Source organism: Micropterus salmoides, unplaced genomic scaffold, assembly GCF_014851395.1.
Source record: "Micropterus salmoides isolate LMB-PRFRI ecotype aquatic unplaced genomic scaffold, ASM1485139v1 Ms_hic_scaffold_13, whole genome shotgun sequence".
NCBI classification, from domain to species: Eukaryota; Metazoa; Chordata; class Actinopteri; order Centrarchiformes; family Centrarchidae; genus Micropterus; species Micropterus salmoides.
This window is the reverse complement of record NW_024040374.1, coordinates 10,263,887-10,284,247: the sequence shown is the minus strand read 5'-3', so window position 1 is coordinate 10,284,247 and position 20,361 is coordinate 10,263,887. Positions and strand designations below refer to the sequence as shown.

Below are 20,361 nucleotides of genomic sequence, written 5' to 3'. Positions count from 1 at the left end.
ATTTGGCAGTGACATTTTTTAGTGTAAAGTCACAGTGGCGGTGATGAGATCAAAGGCAGAGAGTCCCCCAATGGGTCCAATTAGAACTATAGCATTGTACAGGGGAGGGGTGGCAAGAGGAGAGAGGGGAGTGGGTGGTTGGGAGAGAGGGAGAAAAAAACTGTTGAGTTATGATATTCATAATCTATGCAGGAGGGGCCTTTCCAGTACAGGTCTTCTCCCCATAGCTATGATCTTTTCAATTTACATCAAGGGAAGATGGTCGGGGATGAAAGCAGGGCATCCAAAGCGTAGAGCCCACAGAGGGCAGACATGGGGCCTCATTAAGGACCAGCCCAACCAGGCCCAAACAGGGTTTGAAGTGCGTCACATAAAGAGCATAGGGTCAAAGGTCAGACATAGAACAGATCTCCATTTAACTCTCCAGCTGGAGATGGTAATTAGCAGGTGCAATGATGATCCCTGCCTGACTGTAAGGGATGATACTACTGTAGGTGACACCAGGCATCTGTGTGAATGTGTGTGTGTGTGTGTGTGTGTGTGTGTGTGTGTGTGTGTGTGTGTGTGGTGTGTGTGTCCAAGCAAATGTACACACGAGACGAACACAAACATCACAAGTTATATCATACCTCACATGCATGTGAATATGAATACGGAGGTACTGTATATATACTATATTTACACCTACACCAGCTTTTGGAGAAATTTTTAAATAAACATTCTGATGGTGAGCTTCACAAAAACACCTCACAATGTCTTTGTAAGAGATGGGGTAGCATACAACCGCACTATTCAAAATCTCAACCAATTTATGATGTCCATGACAACAATGAATATTTCTGTGAAAAGTGCTGATATAATCAGACACACTACACATCATATGAAAGCTGGTAATTGTTGTTAATTAACTATTAGACATCATTATCTTACACTTTTAGACAAAAAGAAGGAGCCCGGCTGACAATATCATATTTACTATTTGGTAAATATGATATTGTCATATTAGAAAGAATAGAAGCTTACACCCGAAAATATTATATTTTATTCTCTCTCTCTCTCTCTCTCTCATTATATACACACACACACCTATATATATATATATATATATATATATATACACACACACACACACACACACACACACACACACATATATATATACACATACATATATACACACAGACACACATACACACACACCTCCCCAAGTAACGACCCTGACACTTGTCTGTTGTTAAAAAAAATAAATAAATAAAAAGTTGAGTTTTCTTCTCACAAAAAAAGAATGTTTGAATGTTTTGTTTAAGATTCTGTCCAGGGAAAGAAAGCCATGGGGACGCAATTAAAGAACTACAAAGAAAAAATAGTTATGAAAATCTCCCACTTTCTTTTGATGTGCTGCAGTCTGAACTGTACACACATACATATACACACACATCTCTCTCCCTCTCTCTCACACACACACACACACACTCAAATCTGAACAAAAACACATGGAGAACCATCAAACACTCTCACACATGCACACACATACATGTACACAATGAGCATGCAACTTGGAATCTATGACATTCATTCATTTGTTCACATTAAGACAAATACAAATAAGATGGTTTAAGATATTTTATGATTTCTTATAAATGAACCTCTATTTTCAGTCTTACGGTAAAACTGCAAAAATAATTAGGATATTACTTAAGTGGATGGGGTGGAGTCAACCACAATATCTTATAACTAAGCACATAGGACTAATTTCTAGTCTTCTAATCAAAATTAACTTCACTGAATATTAAATCATCAATGTGATGAAATAAACATGTAAAAAAAAAAAATAGATAAACTATTAGGGCATGTAGTGGGACATATCATTCTTAGTTATTTGGTATGTTGATCTGCTGTTACAGTACATGCAATACAATACATTAGTCAGGCGAAATGAAAAAGATTGAGAAAGCAAGGGGGAGAAAAAGTCTGTGTGTGTTGTATATATGTGTGTGTGTGTGTGTTTTAATAGGGCTATCTCAGTGCCATGAGACTCTCCCCGGTGTGGGGTTACTTTGTCAAGCTGACCTCTTATAGCAGCTGAGCGGCTGAGTTTTGCATACATAATTAACTACAGCTAAATGTCATCTCTCACTTCAATAACTAACGCAGTGGGTGATGCTCCTCTCCCTTTTTGACTTCTAATCCAGAGTGAACCGCCAGCAGAACGAGTATGCGAAAATGAAGTGCAGCTTTTAAACTCCACACGAGTAAATGAAGGGCTGCTAACACTGCAGAGAGAGTGTGTGCACAGTTCAGCGACATTTAAAACAATCGTAACCCGTAAAATAATGTTTTAAATAAGCAGATCTCGAAATTTGCAGTTGGCAAAGTACAGACTCAACAATAAAAACAACAACAAATTTCAAATACTTTGGAGCTCGTTATTATATGCTGTAGACACCGAGACCGTTTCTTGTAAAGTACAGTATGTAACTGAGGTGGAGCAACTACATTCCCAGCACTGAGCTGCCATCTAGTTAGTACAGCATGTGAAGGGCTTTACTGTAGGTGGCTCCGCTATACTGGGAAGACACCACTGAAATGAAAGACACTTGGCTGTATCTAAACTGAAAATTGGGGAATCTGGTGGACAAACCAAAAATCTGTGAGTTGCAAAAGTTTACTCCTGAACTAGATCTGAATGTCATTGATCAACATTCCTGGCCAACAATGTGTAGGTGTCTCTGTGTGCGTCTGTGCATCTGCATGTACAAGGGTTTGCCTGCTGTCGGCTGTACTCTGTTGTAGATGATGATGTAGATGTTGTTTTCTGGGAGCATCGGAAACTGAACACCAAATTAAAGCCGCGATGTTTGATTAAGTGTGCCAGGTGATCTCAGGAGAGGCGCGCAGACACAACCGCAACCCCCTCATTCATTTGTAAACCTCCAAATGCAGGCTTGAAATACAGGAAGTAGGAGTGTACGCTGTAAATTTCCCCCTTTATTGGGAATACAAATGATCAAATGTATGAAGGCTAGGATTGTATGGGTACACGGTGTCAGCAAAGTAGCGAGAGGCAGAGAGGAGGAGAATAGAAGGAATTAGGCTGTGATGTGAGACAGAGCATCTGAAAATAAAGATGTAAGCTGTATTGTAGCACCTCACCTTGAATATGTGGCACAGAAAGAATAATACATGAAAAAATTCTTCCGTCATTGGTTTGAGATCAATTGCCGGGATCAAATAAAAATCTGATTCAGTCACACACTGTTTGTTTTCAGAATTAACAGACTCCTAATTTGCTATTCTTGGATACTTTTAATGACTAGCACGGTAAACAGCTCCACCGACCAAAAGCCAATTATAACTTTATCAGCACAATCTCTGTGCGGAAGAGGAACTCTGGATCTCGGAAAAAGAAACAAAAATACCTTGATCTTCCAGGGAAAAAACTACAGTTTTTTTTTTATTTAGTATTTCTTTTCAGAGTGCTTGTCAACATATTGATTTTACTGACACAACCGCAGTCTCTCTGAGATTAGTATGATTTATTAATGTGTAAAAACTATTGAAACTTTCAGTTCAACTTAGGCAATCTTAAAATATACACAATACACATGTTTATCTAAAACAGAAAACAAACGGAAAGCTCAAACTAAAATAAAGAAACAAAAAATTTTTATTTATACAAAGATACCAAAATACACTTGTTAAAATAGGAAATGTTTAGACTGACTTTCAATAAATATAAAAGCAAAATGATAAACTAAACAAATTAAAGAGATCTATGTGATATGTATTTCCACTGTCAAAACTTGCCCTGCACATTTAAAAAGGCAAATCCAGAACAAAAGTACAATTAATGCTGGATCTTTGATTCATATGAAGCTTTCAATTTAAAAAAAAATGCCAAAAATTATTCTCGATAGATTGTTGCATCCTTTTTTGACCAGTTACCAATTACTCTCTTATTCAAATCTTTCCTTTTTCTACTAAACGGAACCACTACTGGCATGGTAGCATTTGTAATAGTCAATAAATCTAAAATATTATGTGTGAAGTTGCGGGAAAAGACCATTAAGGGGCGGGCACTAGTGGAGCCGGTGCAGGGATCCTGTCTGAAAGAGGACGACTAATTCAGGACAACTGTGAACTCTGAACCTCCTAAAACATGGCCACTGGTCAGCCGAGCCATGTAATAGAGTCCACATGTTGTCACAGCCTGCATTGCCGGATAATTGGACGGATCTCTAAAGCTTTGCTTAAATCAACGTCAGAGTGCTTTGTTTTCTCTCTTAAAATACGCACAAAAATCGCCTGTGGCCTTTACGTTTTGATCCATTTCATGCTTTATATATTCATACAAAGTGATGCTGGGTTTTTAAAGTGAGAATAATCATTACTTCATATATATCAGGGCTTCTGTTTCACACTGAATAAAGCCTGGGTGTTAAGTAGCCAGTGTTCAGGTGAGAATTACAGAGAAATATGAAGAGTGTTTTTCATAGCTGAGAAACAACGTGCAGCAGCTCGGTATTAATCAAGATTTCAGGCCTCTGTTTGACAACCTGCACAATGCCTCAAACATCTTGTTGTGTGTAAACACAAACATCAAATGCCATGTGGCATGTCCTCATCACTAACAAGCAAACTAACAAGAGACCTGGAATTCCACTCAATTAGTACCTGCTCGCTTCCTTATTAATCTACTAGCCCGGGTGAAAAGATGAGAGGAGACAGGAAAAAAATAGGAATAGGAATAGAAACAACAACAACAATTTGTCGCAATAAATATATTAATGCCAGTGAAGTTTCCGTTTCAGGTGGTGTAATTTGACATGATATGTGGGCTATGTTCTGTCATTAGTCAGGAAAAATGGTGAGTAGGGGATCAAAGCAAAAAGGCTCTGTGCCTGCCACTTAATTTATCACACGGCAAAGACAAAGGCTTTTCTCTCTGCTTCTGTCGCGTTTCAAAAGCCCTGACTCCTTTTTATGACAAACTCAGTTTGCAATTTAATTTAGGGCTTGAGTCCCTGTGTGCAGAAAAGCAAGCAGGCAGGAAGTAAGAATAAGGTACTGTAGCCATTCACGCACACAGGCAAAGAAACATGAGAACAGTGGGTGCAAGAAACGTCCAGGCTGGCGGTACTGTGAGAGAGAGACAAGAAGGCAGACAGGTGTCATGAAACTCGAACAGTCAGGCAGTAAGGTAGGCAATAAAGCGGGCCGGCAAACAGGCTAAAAGGTAGGCAGGTAATTGTATAAAATGTATTAAAGATCAGTGAAAGTAGTAAGGAGGCAGAGATGGCAGAGATGGCAGAGATGCACACTAGCAGTCGTAGTAGGCTGAGCAGTGCTAAATCAGGAGAACCAGAGAAGTGTGGGAGTGTGAGATGGTTTGGAGTCTGCTGGGCAGTGGATTGAATTATATACTGGGCAGGAGAGTCCGGTAGGCGGTGAAACCTGAGAATATACTGTTAGCAGTGTGGGTAATAATGCGTCCGCAGCCTCAGCGGGGCCTCGGTGTCTCACAGAGGAGCTTTAATACACACACCCAGAAAAACAGCTAAACAAACAGATTCCTGCTTCGACAAAGACAGAGAAGACAAGCACGTGTGTTGTTCTCCAGGTTTGTGTGTGAGTATATAAGAGTGCGTATGTGAATGTGCGTAAATGTGCGAGTGACCCTGACGCCATGGTGATGCTTCCTGCTGCACTGACCAGCGTCAGTGCTCCATTAATTAAAGAGACGATGCGCTGGCAGGTGGCTGCCCACACTGGTAATTGGCCCCCTTCTTCCCACTCTTTCCCCCTAGAAAATCACCCATCTCTGCCTTTTCTTTTCTTGTCTTTTTTCTGGCTTGTTCCCTCCTCCTATCTCGCGTTCTCAGAAACGTGCCAGTGGGCAGGCAGAAATGCAAGACTATGTGAAATAATGATTAGAATGGATGGAGATGAAGGGAAGGGAGTTGCACATTTTCCCACAAGCCTCTGATGGTCGGGGAATGCTGTTCGCCTTCAAGCGTCATACGACGCGACGGGAGTTTACTTTAGACAGCCACAATCTGAGGAGCAAGTACTGCAGTCATTAATGATGTGGGGAGGGGACATAGCTATACTTTGACAAGTTTCTGCACATGTATGTGTTTGTCTGTGTGTGTTTGTGTGTTTTTGTGCATGTGCACGTGGGTGTGAGTGGGTGTGAGTGTCTGTGTACATTGGAGGACACGAGAATACGTGTTTATGCAAGTGAGACTCGACGTGAAACAGGAAGAAATGAACCTTCTGTGTGTCATGTGTAATGAGACAATAAAGGTTGAGAAGCTTTGAAAGGCATGCGTGAGTGTGTGTGTATTTGTTTATGTGTGTCTCACCACGTCACTGGGCAGGTTGTGCAGGTCATCAAAGGGGCTCTCCAGGGTGTTGGTGTCCACATTCAGAATGACCACATCCTCCAGTGATCGACTGCGTACTCTCTAAAGGAGGAAATGTCCAGTGTAATCAGCAAATCTCCACATGTAAATATTCTTCTAAAAATATATATTTTATGCTTTTACATAATGGAATTGAAGCATTATTTCTCAAAGTGTACACATTTGTTTTTTGCTATCCAACATCTCTTAGCATTTCACTGTGTTTAATTTTGAGCATTTGTAAAATCATGTATGTTTTACACATTTTAAATAATAAAAAGAGCCTGAGAATATAGTTTGGTTAATTTTATTATTATTATTCATTAAATCATTAATTAATTCTAAGTGTGGTCCAGGTGTATTTCCCAGCAGACAAAGTCAACTCTGCCCTGAAGCGTCAGGAAGGGGAAAACACAGCGGTCGCATTTAAAACCACACTGTCATCACACTCCTTTACGATTAGTGGTGAAAAATGGTGGGCAGAAAAAAAAAGTTACAACATCTTTACTATAACACACACATGCTCACAAAATGAAGAATGGCACTGAGAAGAACATTTGGATTGCACAAAGATTTTCCACAGCACCAAAATCTCATGCATCAACAACAACACAGTGATGCTGTGCTGTGCTGTGTGCATCCTGATGGCGACAAATTCAACAATTATTTCAGTGCGGTGCAGGATGCAGGCAGGTGTGGGGGGGAGGCGGCATAGTGTGTGAATTTCTAGTTTGTCACTTTTGTGACAGCCTGTGCAGTGGAGGCTCACATGCTGATCTGGACTAATTATGTAGTGGCGGAAAGGGGGTCTGTCACGGATGCAGAGTGTGATAAATACTGCCACAGCCACAACTGTCAGACAAATATCACACAAACGCACACCCACAAACACACATGTGCATTACAACATATGCATTTGCACAATTACGCACACAGACAAACACTTACATACTAACACTTGCACACAAGTGCAAATGTGCGCGTGCTTGTAACATGCATTCACACACAACAGCAGTGCTGGTGACGCCCCCCCCCCCCCCCCAACACACAGGGTTTAACAATGAAGTAGAAAAGCTCTTTGTTTGCAGATACTTTTTCTGCCTTTCTCTCTCTGTCTTTTGTACTTCTGGTTAAGAATGCAAACAAGCAAGACAGGGAGATAAAGAGGAAAAAACATTCTGTCAATTTTTTTGATTCAATGTGTTGAAGGTGCCAAAAAATGCCTTACTGAAATTTCTTATATTTTACATCAAAATTAAGAGCACAATTCACCAAACCAGGTGCGGCATTATCTGACCATATACACTGAGAAGAAAAACTAGGAACTGACAACATAAATGTAAAGCATCCTCCCTATATGTACTTTATTATTATAATTAAAATTTGCTTATCCACTGACAAGAACCCTGAAATTCATCATATATATATATACACAGATAGATACACAGATAGACAGATAGATACACAGATAGATACACAGATAGATAGATAGATAGATAGATACATACATACATACATACATACATATACATATACATATATATATATATATATATATATATATATACATACACAGACACACACACACACACACATACATACATAGTTTGGTCAACTGTACATTCATTTGCAAATATAGTTAACAGTATAATGATGTACATTTATATAAACACACACATTTATGTGCATACACATATCCACAGATTAACTTTAACTAACGTACCTCCAGCAGACTAAGATGAACTCCCACAAAGTATGGCATGGGGGCACTGTGGATGGAGGGAAGGAAAACAAACGTGAGCAATATCAATATCCATATTAATGGAGGTTAAACTAGAAAAGCACATTTTACACAACCATGTGAAAAAGTAAAAAGATTAATGTTGCAGATATTCTTTGATTAACAGATAACTATGACAGAAATGTATGCAATTGCTATTTTGATTCAAGATTAATCTTGCTTTTTAACAAGCTATAAACTCATAACTTCTTTCAAAAATCATAACTTCTTTAATGTGAAAATGTGTTTCTTTTCTCTGTATTTTTTTTTATAATTGTAAAGTGAATGCTGTTAGGGGTTTTGATTATTGGTCAGACCAAATTAGCAATGTGAGGCTATGACCTGACCGTAATATAACTATTTAAAATAATCATATTCCATAGACTAAATTATTCATTTGAAAAAACAAAAACATTAATTAAATACTCCAAATTGATAAAAGCTAAGACTAAGCTAAGACTAAAATGTATTTTACCAACTGAAATTATGTGAAAACTACTGTGATGCAACAGATGTGCATTGGATGCACTGAAACTAATCGGAAGATTTATATTTCTATTCACATCACATAATCGTAATAAGCAGCAATTATCATCCATACATTGTTCTTTAAACCAATTAAATATCATATAACGTTATATGCTGACTGAAAATCAGACTCAAATTATTTTCCAGCGAACCACCATGACTCTCAAAATGAAAAACAACATTAGATTAACTGGTGTGCGTGTGCGTGTGCGTGTGCGTGTGAGCAGGTCAAGCAAATAGATCTGGTGCTACTGGACAATTTTTTAACAATTAAAGTTACCAGGTAAATAGAGCATATGTTTCTCCTTCATTCTGCATATGGGTAGTTCTGATGTCCTGACTTGTGGCTTAAAGAATTCAAATGTGTGTGCGAGTGGTTTTGTACATTTAGCCTAAAACTGCCACATTCGGCTATCAGTAAGCATTAATTTACCTTGAAAGACAATACAGAAAAATACTGAAAATAGAAATGCTACAGCTGTTATTACTACCACTATCTATTATAAAAGATAAAAAATAATATAAACAGTAACAACAATATGTGCTTTTGTAGGACATTTAATGAACATAAAAAGTTTTCCCTCTAACATGATGGTAGATTCAGAAAGTATAGAAAGAGTTAGAGCACTTCCTAGGAAGCTAAAGAGTATAAGTGTGAGATGTTTTCTTTTTACCCTACAAAAAATATGCTTTGTATGGTAATTATTATGTCATTCTTATTTTATGTGATATTTATCTTCATATTGAAAGTTACTGCCATGGAAAGGCTGAATCTTAGAGGATGTTTCCCATCCACCAAGATGAATAAAATAAACAAAAACAGTGAAATAATAGAAACAATTTTACGATGAGGTTTACAGAGGCAGTAATAATCGGACGGCTTTGGGTCAGTGTATTCCTGGCCTGAATGATTCAGAAGCCACAGGCTTGTAATCAACTTAAACCAACAGCGAAACAAACAGCAGGCCTGTAGCTCTGCACTTTAGTGGCAGTCTTCTCCATTTCATGAATATACAGTACTGACTTTCATTTGCAGAGATACGTGCACATATACATACACACAGAGCATCTAATATAATTTAGTTATCTAATCAGTGCATGGAGGACACCCCTATGATTAAATAAGATAATGATGAGTCTTCACAGAGTGTTGAAAATCACATTTTACTGTCAGTGATGAATAGATTTTTGAAGCTGATGTGTCCCTTATGGTAAAGCACTGTACTGTCAGCACTGATTGGACATAAAACAGTCCTTTTACATAAGCTGACATCCCCACTGCCTTTTTTAAAAACATTTTTTAAAATATGTATAGATCTGTAGTTGACCTGAACACATGTAGATTTGTAGATGAGCTGTTACTTCTGCTCTCCATTCAGTTTCAGTCAAGTCCATTCAGATTTGTTGGATTTGCGTTGGATGGGTGGTAATGAACCCCTGAGAGGGTTAAGATGATGAGAGCGTGGTGCTAGCACTGGCATGAAATATGGAGTAAGGTGATCCAGGCCGTTCATTATGTTGAAGGGCCACACAGGAGAAAGCGCACCATGAGAGGAATCGTGAGAGAACTCAAAGAACGGGCGGGAGAATGTGTGAACATGCGTGTCTGCACTTTTACACCGAGGTTTTAGCGACAAAGCTTGGTGCATGACCAGCACACGTGGCGTGGCGAGTGTTTATGTGTCTATGAGTCAGGTGTGTATGAGTGTGCATGTGTGTGTGCGTTGAAAGGCGGCTGAAAAGTAAGAGAAAGAAGGAGGGAAAGTGGCAGGAACGAAAAGGAGGGGGTGTAAACATCGTGTATGTGTTTGTGTGTTTCAGAGGTGGTCAGCCTTACCAGCAGTAGTCCAGAAGATGCGGGGGCAGTACAGGGATGAAGATGTGCTGCCAGTACATAGGAAAGAGCAGAGAGGCCGCACCGTGGACACATGCAGTTAACTACAAAAAGAGAACGAAGTGAAAGGACAATCTCAACACAACATGCCAAGATGAAAAACTAACAAAAATACCCTTGTATGCTTTATCTTTACTGGTAGTTAACATTTTTTAACTGAAGGTTTGTGCGATTTCAGCATGCCCTCAAACAAGAACTTCAATAACTTAAATATAGTAAAATAACTTTGAGCTAAATATACTGCTCATCTTCTTTTCTTTCTAATACATTTCTATAACTTATTCAACCAAGTTTCCACCCTGCTAAAGTCTTTAGAAGAAGTGTTAAGAACCATAGCTCTATTTCCTTCCAAACAATATCCTGTTAAGGTTTTTAAAATCTGATCAAGGTTGCTGCTGTTGTGATGCTTTATTGTTGATGTGTCAATGCACTGTATGTTTGATTTCATTGAGTTAGCCTTTAATCTTGCTCACAAATAAAAGCCCTCAGAAAGAACATGGTTCCCTGACATGTCTAAAGCTTTTGTGATAAACACTAGACCAGCAAGCTATTGTTGGAAGAAGAGAAGAACAGACTGAAAGCTAGAGATCAAACAGTTGACAGGAGCCTCGTCTTAAACCGTACACCATAGAGAAGAGAAAGATTGACGAGGAAGTGAAAAGCAGAGTATTGAAAAGACACTTGCTTTACACACACAGAGAACATGAAACCAACTTTCTTCCATATTGATTTGCTTGTGGTGGGTCATCACTGCAAGATCGCTACGATAGCAATAATATAATTAAACAATAATTTAAAGCACCTGTTCAAACCTGTTTTGAACATAAAACTATTAATAACAAATTAGAGCAAATACAAGCCCACTGTTCACAATTAACTAATTTTCAATTTCAATGTCAAAGTGAGAATTGTGCTGTGACCTGCACAAAAGCACCACAAGGAGCCCAAAACAGTGCTGACAGTAGCCATAAAAATCAAAATTACCCCAAACACTATGACCTAGAAAATAAAGAGAAAAAAAGCTCTTTTTTAACAAATAATGAGAAGCAATCACATGAAGATGACGTTCCTTTTCAAGAGAGCTCTCTATATTGTCAAACCAACATTACACATAAAATTAAAGTCATTGTCTACCATTGTCTGCATCCCCCTCGACATCCCATCTCATGAAAATCTAGCTATAGTAATGACCTGCAACACACACACACACACACACACACACACAGCGAGACACGGCAGGAGAAAGAGGCGTTAGCTCATCCCCCAGATTAAAATAACATGATTAAATATGGAAAGAGAACAGAGGTCTGAGGGGCTCCTGTGGGACTTCATTAGGGCAAATTGCCAAAGAATGAAACATGAGTTAGCCAAGAGAGACTGCGGGCTAGGCCAATACCGCCGGGACCCGGGAGCAGCAGCCGCTGTTATACTGCTGCAGCTTCACAGTCAATGTGTGAAGCGGACACACACTATCACACACACACGCGCGCGCGCGCAACTACCAGGAGACCCCTGCTCACTGACACATACTGTGTCACAATTGACCGGCCAAAAAGCGGGCAAGCTTGGCGGCTGAAAACCACCGTTGCCAGAGAAAGAGAAAGGACCCCGCCCTCTGAATCCACCCAAACATCAAGACCGGACATCTGAAAAGCTTACAACAAAAACTATGTGTGTTTGCGTGTGTCCATGTGCCTCCCTCCATTAATGTTTGTTTTGACTGCATTCATTTTTCATATCAGCTGGAAAAAAGCAATGATCTTTTTTCTTATTGTCTCTGTGCAGTCTCTTATACATCCAGTCCCACAATAGTTAAGACTTAATCAACATTTAATTGGTGTCTTGCTCTGTGTATAAGCATATGCATATTTCTGTTGCCTGCCGTCTTCAAATAAAACACAACAATGCCACGCTCCTGTCAAGATTAATTCCCTGGCAAACAGTTTGTTTTTTTTTAATTCTGAAAATAAATCAATGCTATGAATATTAATGTGTGAAAGTGAAGCACTTGGTGCGAGAGCTACTATCAAAACCATCACCCCCTTCTACCTTTTCCAAAGCGATGACGGTAAGGGGCCATTAAATTGTGATGAAGAGAGGTCAGCGATCTGGCCGTGGATATACATACACACATTTGCGCATGCGTCACATGCACGCACGCACGCACACACTAAGCGGAGAGCCAACAGGCGGGTGTATTCCTCCTCTGGGAGTGCGAGACAAGCCCCAGCCATTCGCTTGTACCAGGAGGTAATGGCACAGAACACCTCGCTAACCAACTCCAATTATCTCCACCAGGCCTCAAGGTGAGCCCCCCAACTGGCATGATTTACTCTTAGGTTGAAAGGAAAAACAGGAGTCTCTCTCTCTCTGCTTCTCTTCTTCTCAGGCTGGGTGGCTGGCTTGGGGGAGTTGGCTGAGAGGGGAAGGGGTTACTGAAACTAAGATAATGATTTATAAAGCAAATCTAGATTTCTGTTTTCTTTTATTTGCTATCTCCAAAGCGATAGAAGTGGCAGTGTGCCTGAGATATGTAAACTTGGAGGGAACTCCTGAGGAATAGTTCACATATTTGCTTCTCTAATTCAGCTGAAACAAATCCTTGTGTCCTTGTTCAGGTTTTCAAATGAATGAGGCAAAAAGTAAAAGGAAGATAAGTGGAAAAAAAGACTTTTTTTTTTTTTTTTTTACAGGAGGGGGGGGGCTTCACATGAGAGTGGGTCATAAGAGGCTAAGGCTGATAAAATATTTGCCAGGCTGATAAATAATAGATGAGTGGAGCCAAATGGCTTACACGCTCCACAAAAGACCTGGGTGCTTAATATTCCATTCAATGGAGAATCACAGATACAGTCCCCAAGAACAAATACAGGATTAGGTGCTGGGTCCAGTCCTCAGGGACCGGAGCTCTGCCCGGTAATGAGGGGCTGCCTGCCTCTCACACTGTGTGTGTGTGTGTGTATGTATGTGTGTGTGTGTGTGTGTGTGTGTGTGTGTGTGTTGCCCCTTCCTCTGAGAGAAGCTAACCGATTATACAGCGACAGCCTGCTTCAAAAAGCAGTCAAGGTCTTTGGTTCTGCCCTGAGAGTTTTCTTAGTGCGCTGTAGCTGAGACAAAAAGTGTCCACACTAACACTGGTTTTCCCAGATCCATTCAACGGGACTAAAGGAATCAGAGACAACGAGAGAGACAGAGAGACATAAAGAGATGAGAGGAGGTGAAAGAAGAAAGTGTGATGTGAAGAGATAAAATTTGCATTGCAACTTTGAAGTAGGTAGCAATAAACCGAAGCTAAGAGGTCACACACCAGTTTTGTCAATAATGGGGTTTGAGTCAATTGCTTTGTGCCATTCCATACTACATAATCATATACAGTACAGTATGTACTACATAGAAAATGTCTTAGTGTACTGTTTTTGCAGTTATTAAAAAAATAATTTATACTAACAGGAAATGAAACAATGCAGTGATGTCAATCAAGCTGCAACTTCGAAATGTCACTACTGATTAAACTTCACAAACAGACATCACAATGTTTATTCAAAGATTTAATAGTAACTGTTTTGTTTTCTGCTGAGTTCACAAAGCTGTTTTATCATCATCTATAGTGGGGGGGTTATTTTCTAGCTGTGAGCACTGTCATTTGACAACTGAGTCACTTTTGCACTGTGAACACACCCCATCCTTAAAACCTGCTTAGAACTAATATGTAGCATGGAATAGAGATCCAGCTAATATGTTGTTTTTCCCCCCTGCAGGATTACATGTGGACAGCTCCACAACTCTTCTAACGGCTCACAAACAATTACACAGCTCTCCATATTCATACATAATCATATTCAGATGAGCTCGTCCCTCAACATGCCTGAACAGCGACCCAACCCTTCAACAGTGATGTGAAGAGCTGGAGCCAACAGAGACCTCAGATCTCAGAACACTGTGACTCCGAGCTCTGCAGACCATCAGTAAACAGTATGTTTCCTCCCACACCATTCCTATTTACCTGAGCAACTAGACATGTTGAAATTAAACACAGACAGAAAATACAGAAACTGCTTCTGTTGAGTTCTACATGCACCTCTTTCAAATATTAAATGGCAGTGTGATGGGAGATTTAGCCCTTTTACTGTTGAACATAACACTTATTCCATCTGCTTACATAGTCTTAGATGAGAGAGCCTATCGCACATGTTAAATTACAGTAAGAGCAGAGTGTGAGACAAATAGCTGCTGCTGCAGGCAATGTGATTCAATTTGACAGGAGGAATGGTATCAACAGAGTCGCTCTTGACCTCTTCACACCAGCCTCAAACACTCATTTCCCCTCCACTAGTCTTTCCTTCCAACTCTGTCCCGATGCACTCTCCAATTCAATCCTATCGTCTCCTTTTCCAGCCTAATTTTCATCCTAATTCTTCATTTCTTATTGTGTTTTCCTCCTCTCCTCCTGCTGTCCTTCTGTCCATTGCCACCTCTCCCTCGCTTCTCCTGTTGGTTCATCGCTGTCTTACCCTTTCCCGCTCCCCACCCCTGCACAGAGTAAGTCACCAATTACCCAAGCTCGGCTTCTCCCTCTGTTGACAAACGCCGGTGTCAGGCCCAGCACAACGCAGGTGTGCCACAAACAAGTAAGTGGCACAGGGAGAGAGAGAGAGGGCACACAGAACGACACAGGTAACAGCTAACGCCAGGCCTCCCACACATACACACACAGTCACTGACTCTCTCACAGAAAGACATAAGGCATAAGGTACAAACACCTGTGAGTGCAGAAGACACACAAACAGATGCATGTGAAAGAGATACAAACACCCACAGCATGCACATATGCACATACACGGTCACAGAGGCACAACACACACGTTAAGTCAGACACATGGCATGGGTCTGAGATAAGTCTATTGAAGGGAAGGAGGGGGGAGGGAGTCCCGATGTTCTGCAGATGCCCAACAACAGAGAGATGCATTAAGACACCCAGGAACAGGGAGGCAAAGTCAGAGAGAAAGAGAGGTGCAGCCAGCGTGAGTGAGAGACAGATGGACAAAAAATAATATGTCAAAGAGGAAGAATAACTAAGACAGAGAGAAAGTAGAGAGACAGAGAGGTCCGGGAAAGAGAGGAGAGGAACAACAGAGGAAAAGGCAGGAAACAGAGAGACAGCTGGCACTCTAGGGCATGGTGGATGGATAGCTCCTTGTTAGCATAGGCCTGACAGGCTGATGAGAGGGCTGCTGTCAGCCGGTGCCGGGCTGTGTGAGTTTGGGCGATATGCAGGGCAGAGGCTGGGCTCGAGAGCTGGGGGGCCTCGGCAGATGAAAGACACAGAGGGTGGTGGGGTGATGGTGGTGGGGGCACTCCCCACTGACTAGTTAGAGGAAGGGCTGATGCAGTCCTATTATACGGGCCTATGACAAGGCTGCACGCTCGGCTGGCTCCCGCCCCTCCGCCACCACCGACCAGCCTTTTAAAACAGTGGTACCATTCACCTCCGGTCACGAAACAGCAATAAGTCAACTGACGCATTGTTGTAAGATCATGATTTATTCCTTTGCTGTTGGCTGCTTGCAAGAAGCGCCGACCATGTACCGGCAGACTGACACACTGGGTTCACCGGGGGCTTTAACACAGGCAGCACCTAGAGCAGGCAGAATAAATGCAGCATGTGTGTGTATCTTCCTCTCTCTCTTTCCACTTTCTATTCCCTGTTTCTCTTTGCTTGGCTGAGAGGCTGGACAGGCGGAGGTGGTGAAAAGCAGCTGGATGGTACTAACGATGTTACTAACAATAACTTCTCTCATACATCCTCTATCTGTGGCAAGCAGAGTATAGAAATATTACCTGTCTATCCAGTGACTGCAAACACAGACTTAAACAAACATTTTGACAAACTGACTTTAATTATATATTTCCCAGCTTTTAAGATATTTGATCACGAGACAGTGGTGTGGATAATGAGCTGGGCTCGTTGTAGTTAAGTACGCGTACACATACAGTAGATAGCGGGCTTCAAGAATTATGGCAACCATTTCCACTTGAACTGGAAGGTCAGTCTGCCTAACGGCAAAAAATAACGCATCACAGGAGCAGTAATAACATCAGGCCTGCTAGTAATCCCAGTGGAGATGTGAAAATACCTTGTACTACAGTGCCTGACGTATATCACTACCAAACCAAAACACCTCTCCCTGAAGAAGATGGATGGATAGACAGATGAGTGGATGAAGAATTGCAGAGGATAAAAGGCTTACAGAGGTAAAGGTCTGACGTGCAAGCTCTTAAAAAATCCTGTCGGCATAAATTTGTTTTTGTTTTTTTAAAACAAGCCGACATTAGTCTCTGAGCTGCAGAAAACTATAAATCACACACAAAAATCACCTCCACCCCTTCTTCCTGTTAAAAAGAAAAACACCTTCACCCTAGAGTCTGATAATTTACATTATGTAACCCTTGTGTCACAGCAATGTGTGCAGCCTACAACCTGATCTGAGGGGAGACAGGTGAAATTCTCTGAGGGCTGGGTAATTTTTACAGCTCTTCCTGATTATAGCTCCCATGGGACATCTCGGGAACCGTTCCCCTCCAGCACCCATCAACACCACAGGCCCCTCCGGCTGGTTAGTGTTCTGCAGCCCTGTAGATACCAAGGCAGGACCAGCTCCTCTACAGATAGGACTTGGGTGACATCACTTCCCTCTCCCATCTCATCTGTCATAAACATTTGGCTCTGCCTCATCAGCCACAAAGATTACAGGGGGAGGATGGAATGAGGAACAGAGGGAGGACGAGGGGGAGAAAGACACAGAGATTTCCTCCCTCATATAGACTGAAGGGGCTTTAAATCATGTGAGAGAGTTAAGACATGTAATAACGGATAATTTAAGGCTTTTGGGCCATTAATATGTTTCAGTTATAAGACAAACAGTCAAATATAATCCAGCTTTAGTGTGGATTTCACAGTTTGTCAGAGTGTGGTGATTGCGCGGCTGTCTAACCGCAGGACCTCTGGGCAAAAAGGGTGGGAGGGGGTGGGGGGCAGAGAGATCAGTTCAGCTCTCTCTGTAAAAGTAGCATAGCCATGTCAGATAAATATTCTCATCGTACTACTTAGGGTTTGAGATTCTGCTGGAATATTGATGAAGTGAATCATGTTCAATCTAGGAAACATTCCCAACATTTGACTTATATACTTTTTTTAGGAGGGCAAATCGTTATCTGAATTTGATATGAATCCAAAAACAGTGACTAAATTAGCAACATTTTCTCATATTATGGTATCTCTTGTATGTAAGTGAGAAAGAACCCTACATTATCCAACATGACATTCTGGAAACACAAAGCTTAACATTTTATGACTAAAAACCTCACCTCAACTTGAATTAAATGTTTAGGAAACTCCTTCAAGCAATTTTAGTATTTGAGCAGTTTTCTAACCTATTTTCTCCTTGTGCTTGACAGGGCAGAGCTGATAACTGACTGCAGCTGAAAGAATGACTTGGAAGGAATGGACTCACAGTGCTAAGCTTGCTTGAGGTAATGATGATGCGCCGTTCATGCAGCATACTGGCATAGAGCTGGAGCATGTTGTTGACGTCCACAGCCACAAAGTACTCTGTCAGGTTCCTCTGGAGACAGACAGGAACAGAAGGATATGCAGGTACATAACAAACTGTCCTTGCACAACTTGCTTCTAATGTATTGTCTATGCTACAGACTGGTAGAGTGCCAGAGTCTGACATAGAGATACATACAATACTGGCTGTAAAGGACTTCTCTGCACATAGTTTTACAGTAAAAATTTAAAATTACACATTTGAGCCATCTGACACAGTCATGTTTAGAAAATAGATAACATATCAATCAATGTTGCTTAAATTTGTCAGCTTAATTACAGTTTTCATCTGGTGTAGCTTGCCATAAAGACAGGAGCTGCTCAACATGAGCTACAATTTGAATACAATATCAACAAAGAACATGTGTTCCGTTTAAATCCTAATACCCGTGGCAATCACTGAACTTCAACATTAAAAGTACAAGCACCACAGGAGACAAAACTGAAACAAGAGGATGGTGCAATAATTTCAAAAGGTGACAAGTGTATCTGATTAAAAACGATTAGAGGAAGACATGTTTCCAGAAGTGAGGGATCTCTCTTTCTCTCCTTCTGTCTCTCTTCTTTTCTTTTTCCATGAATACCTACGCTTTCAGGGATAGTTGGCAGTCCATTGATATCCGGGGCAATGAAGTAGGAGTGCTGCGAAAACACAAACATGCAGGAGGGAAGGTCACAAGTGAAGTATACCACTCATACAGAAGAGAATGGGGAGAAGAGGGGGGAAAAAGGCCATTCACTTTGTTCTATGATTTATGGCTCATCTTCAGCTCTGTCTATATGAATTGCTGAGCTGGTGTCTGAACTGTGGCAATGCTTTTATCAGGCCTACAGAAGAGAGAAAGCTCAGTAGCAGCTCAGCTCCCCATAGACACAGACTGGGGTGATGTCTCCGGTGGAAAACTGAGTCTTTATTTAAGCATTAAATAGGCCTGCGGAGCACCTACACACAGACGAAAGTATACGTGCACGTGTGTGCGCACATGTGCATCCACACAGACACACACACAGAGGTTGTTTAAAGGATCACAGGGCTGCCTGTCTCACTTTGGGAGAGCAGGGCAGGTTCAGTGTTCAGATCAAAGGGGCCTGAGAGAGGTGCTGTTTGGAGACAGGTAGACAAACCACCAACTGAAACACACTATTGTGTCTCTCAAACACACTCTCTTTAGTACACCTGCATTTCTCTAGACATTTACTCAACCATCTGTTGCAGGTCTTCACTTAAATCCACTGTAGCATCTAGAGTGGATTCTCTCACACTACAAACACAGTATTTAAAGTAAAATATTACAGTTAAGTTAGTTTTCTATGACTTCACAGTGTTTAACCTTGTCACTACTACTTACTTGTTATACAAATCATCTAACAAAATAAAGTCAGGCTAATACACAGTCAGTGTCTCACTTAATCATTGAGAATTAATTTGATTTGTGGACAATGCAAAACAGCACTGCATTAAAGGCCTAGTTCCGATTAAGGAACAATCTGCACTTTGAAAGGAGCTTTGAAAGAAAGAACCTGCCTAATAAATACCTTACATAGAAGACAACTCAACAGTAATATGTTACATAACCAACAACATGATTAAGAGTATGCAAACATAAGAGGAGCCATTCAAAATCAGAAACCCCAGCAAAAGTATCACCACCAAGAAAGAAAAATGTCTCTGATTATAGAGTTGAGAACACAAGTAAAGACTGAACACCATCACAGGCAGACAGTAAAAATATGGAATTTTAAAAATCCACGATAATGGAAAAATATCAGCTTTAGGTGTTGAGCAGGGTCGTGACAAATTGTTTTGATGTGACATGAAATAAGTCCAAACAATCTGATTGATATTTTGAACCCTAATCGATGAAATTGAATATAGCTAACTGATTTAACAAACATTGCAACCAGTAACTACAATGATTAGTTGTAAGCACATTTCATAACATAAAGAGCTTCTGGTCGGTACTGTTCTGGAACCTGAAATTTCTTAAAATTTTCTATTCATTCAGCAATGGGAATTCAATTGGTGGAAATCAATTTCCACCAGTAAAAAACATTCATGCTAATTAGTCTTAAGTGACAGTGTTTGAAAAAAATCAAAGATTAACAGACTGTAATGATGAAGAAAAAGTAATGGCAGCTCACATCA

General features: G+C 40.6%; 1 protein-coding gene across 3 annotated transcripts in view; it reads right to left on the bottom strand.

Annotated features, from left to right (window-relative positions):
• The window catches only part of dennd1b (DENN/MADD domain containing 1B), a 108,802-nt gene that overhangs the window by 31,587 nt on the left and 56,854 nt on the right, over positions 1-20,361 (bottom strand). For all 3 annotated transcript variants that reach the window (XM_038715459.1, XM_038715460.1, XM_038715461.1), the window contains 5 exons: positions 18,804-18,857; positions 18,118-18,228; positions 10,550-10,650; positions 8,128-8,173; positions 6,366-6,467 (listed from right to left, as the gene is read on the bottom strand). In XM_038715459.1, coding sequence (XP_038571387.1) covers positions 6,366-6,467; positions 8,128-8,173; positions 10,550-10,650; positions 18,118-18,228; positions 18,804-18,857 — 414 coding nt within the window. The remainder of the gene's footprint in view (positions 1-6,365; positions 6,468-8,127; positions 8,174-10,549; positions 10,651-18,117; positions 18,229-18,803; positions 18,858-20,361) is intronic.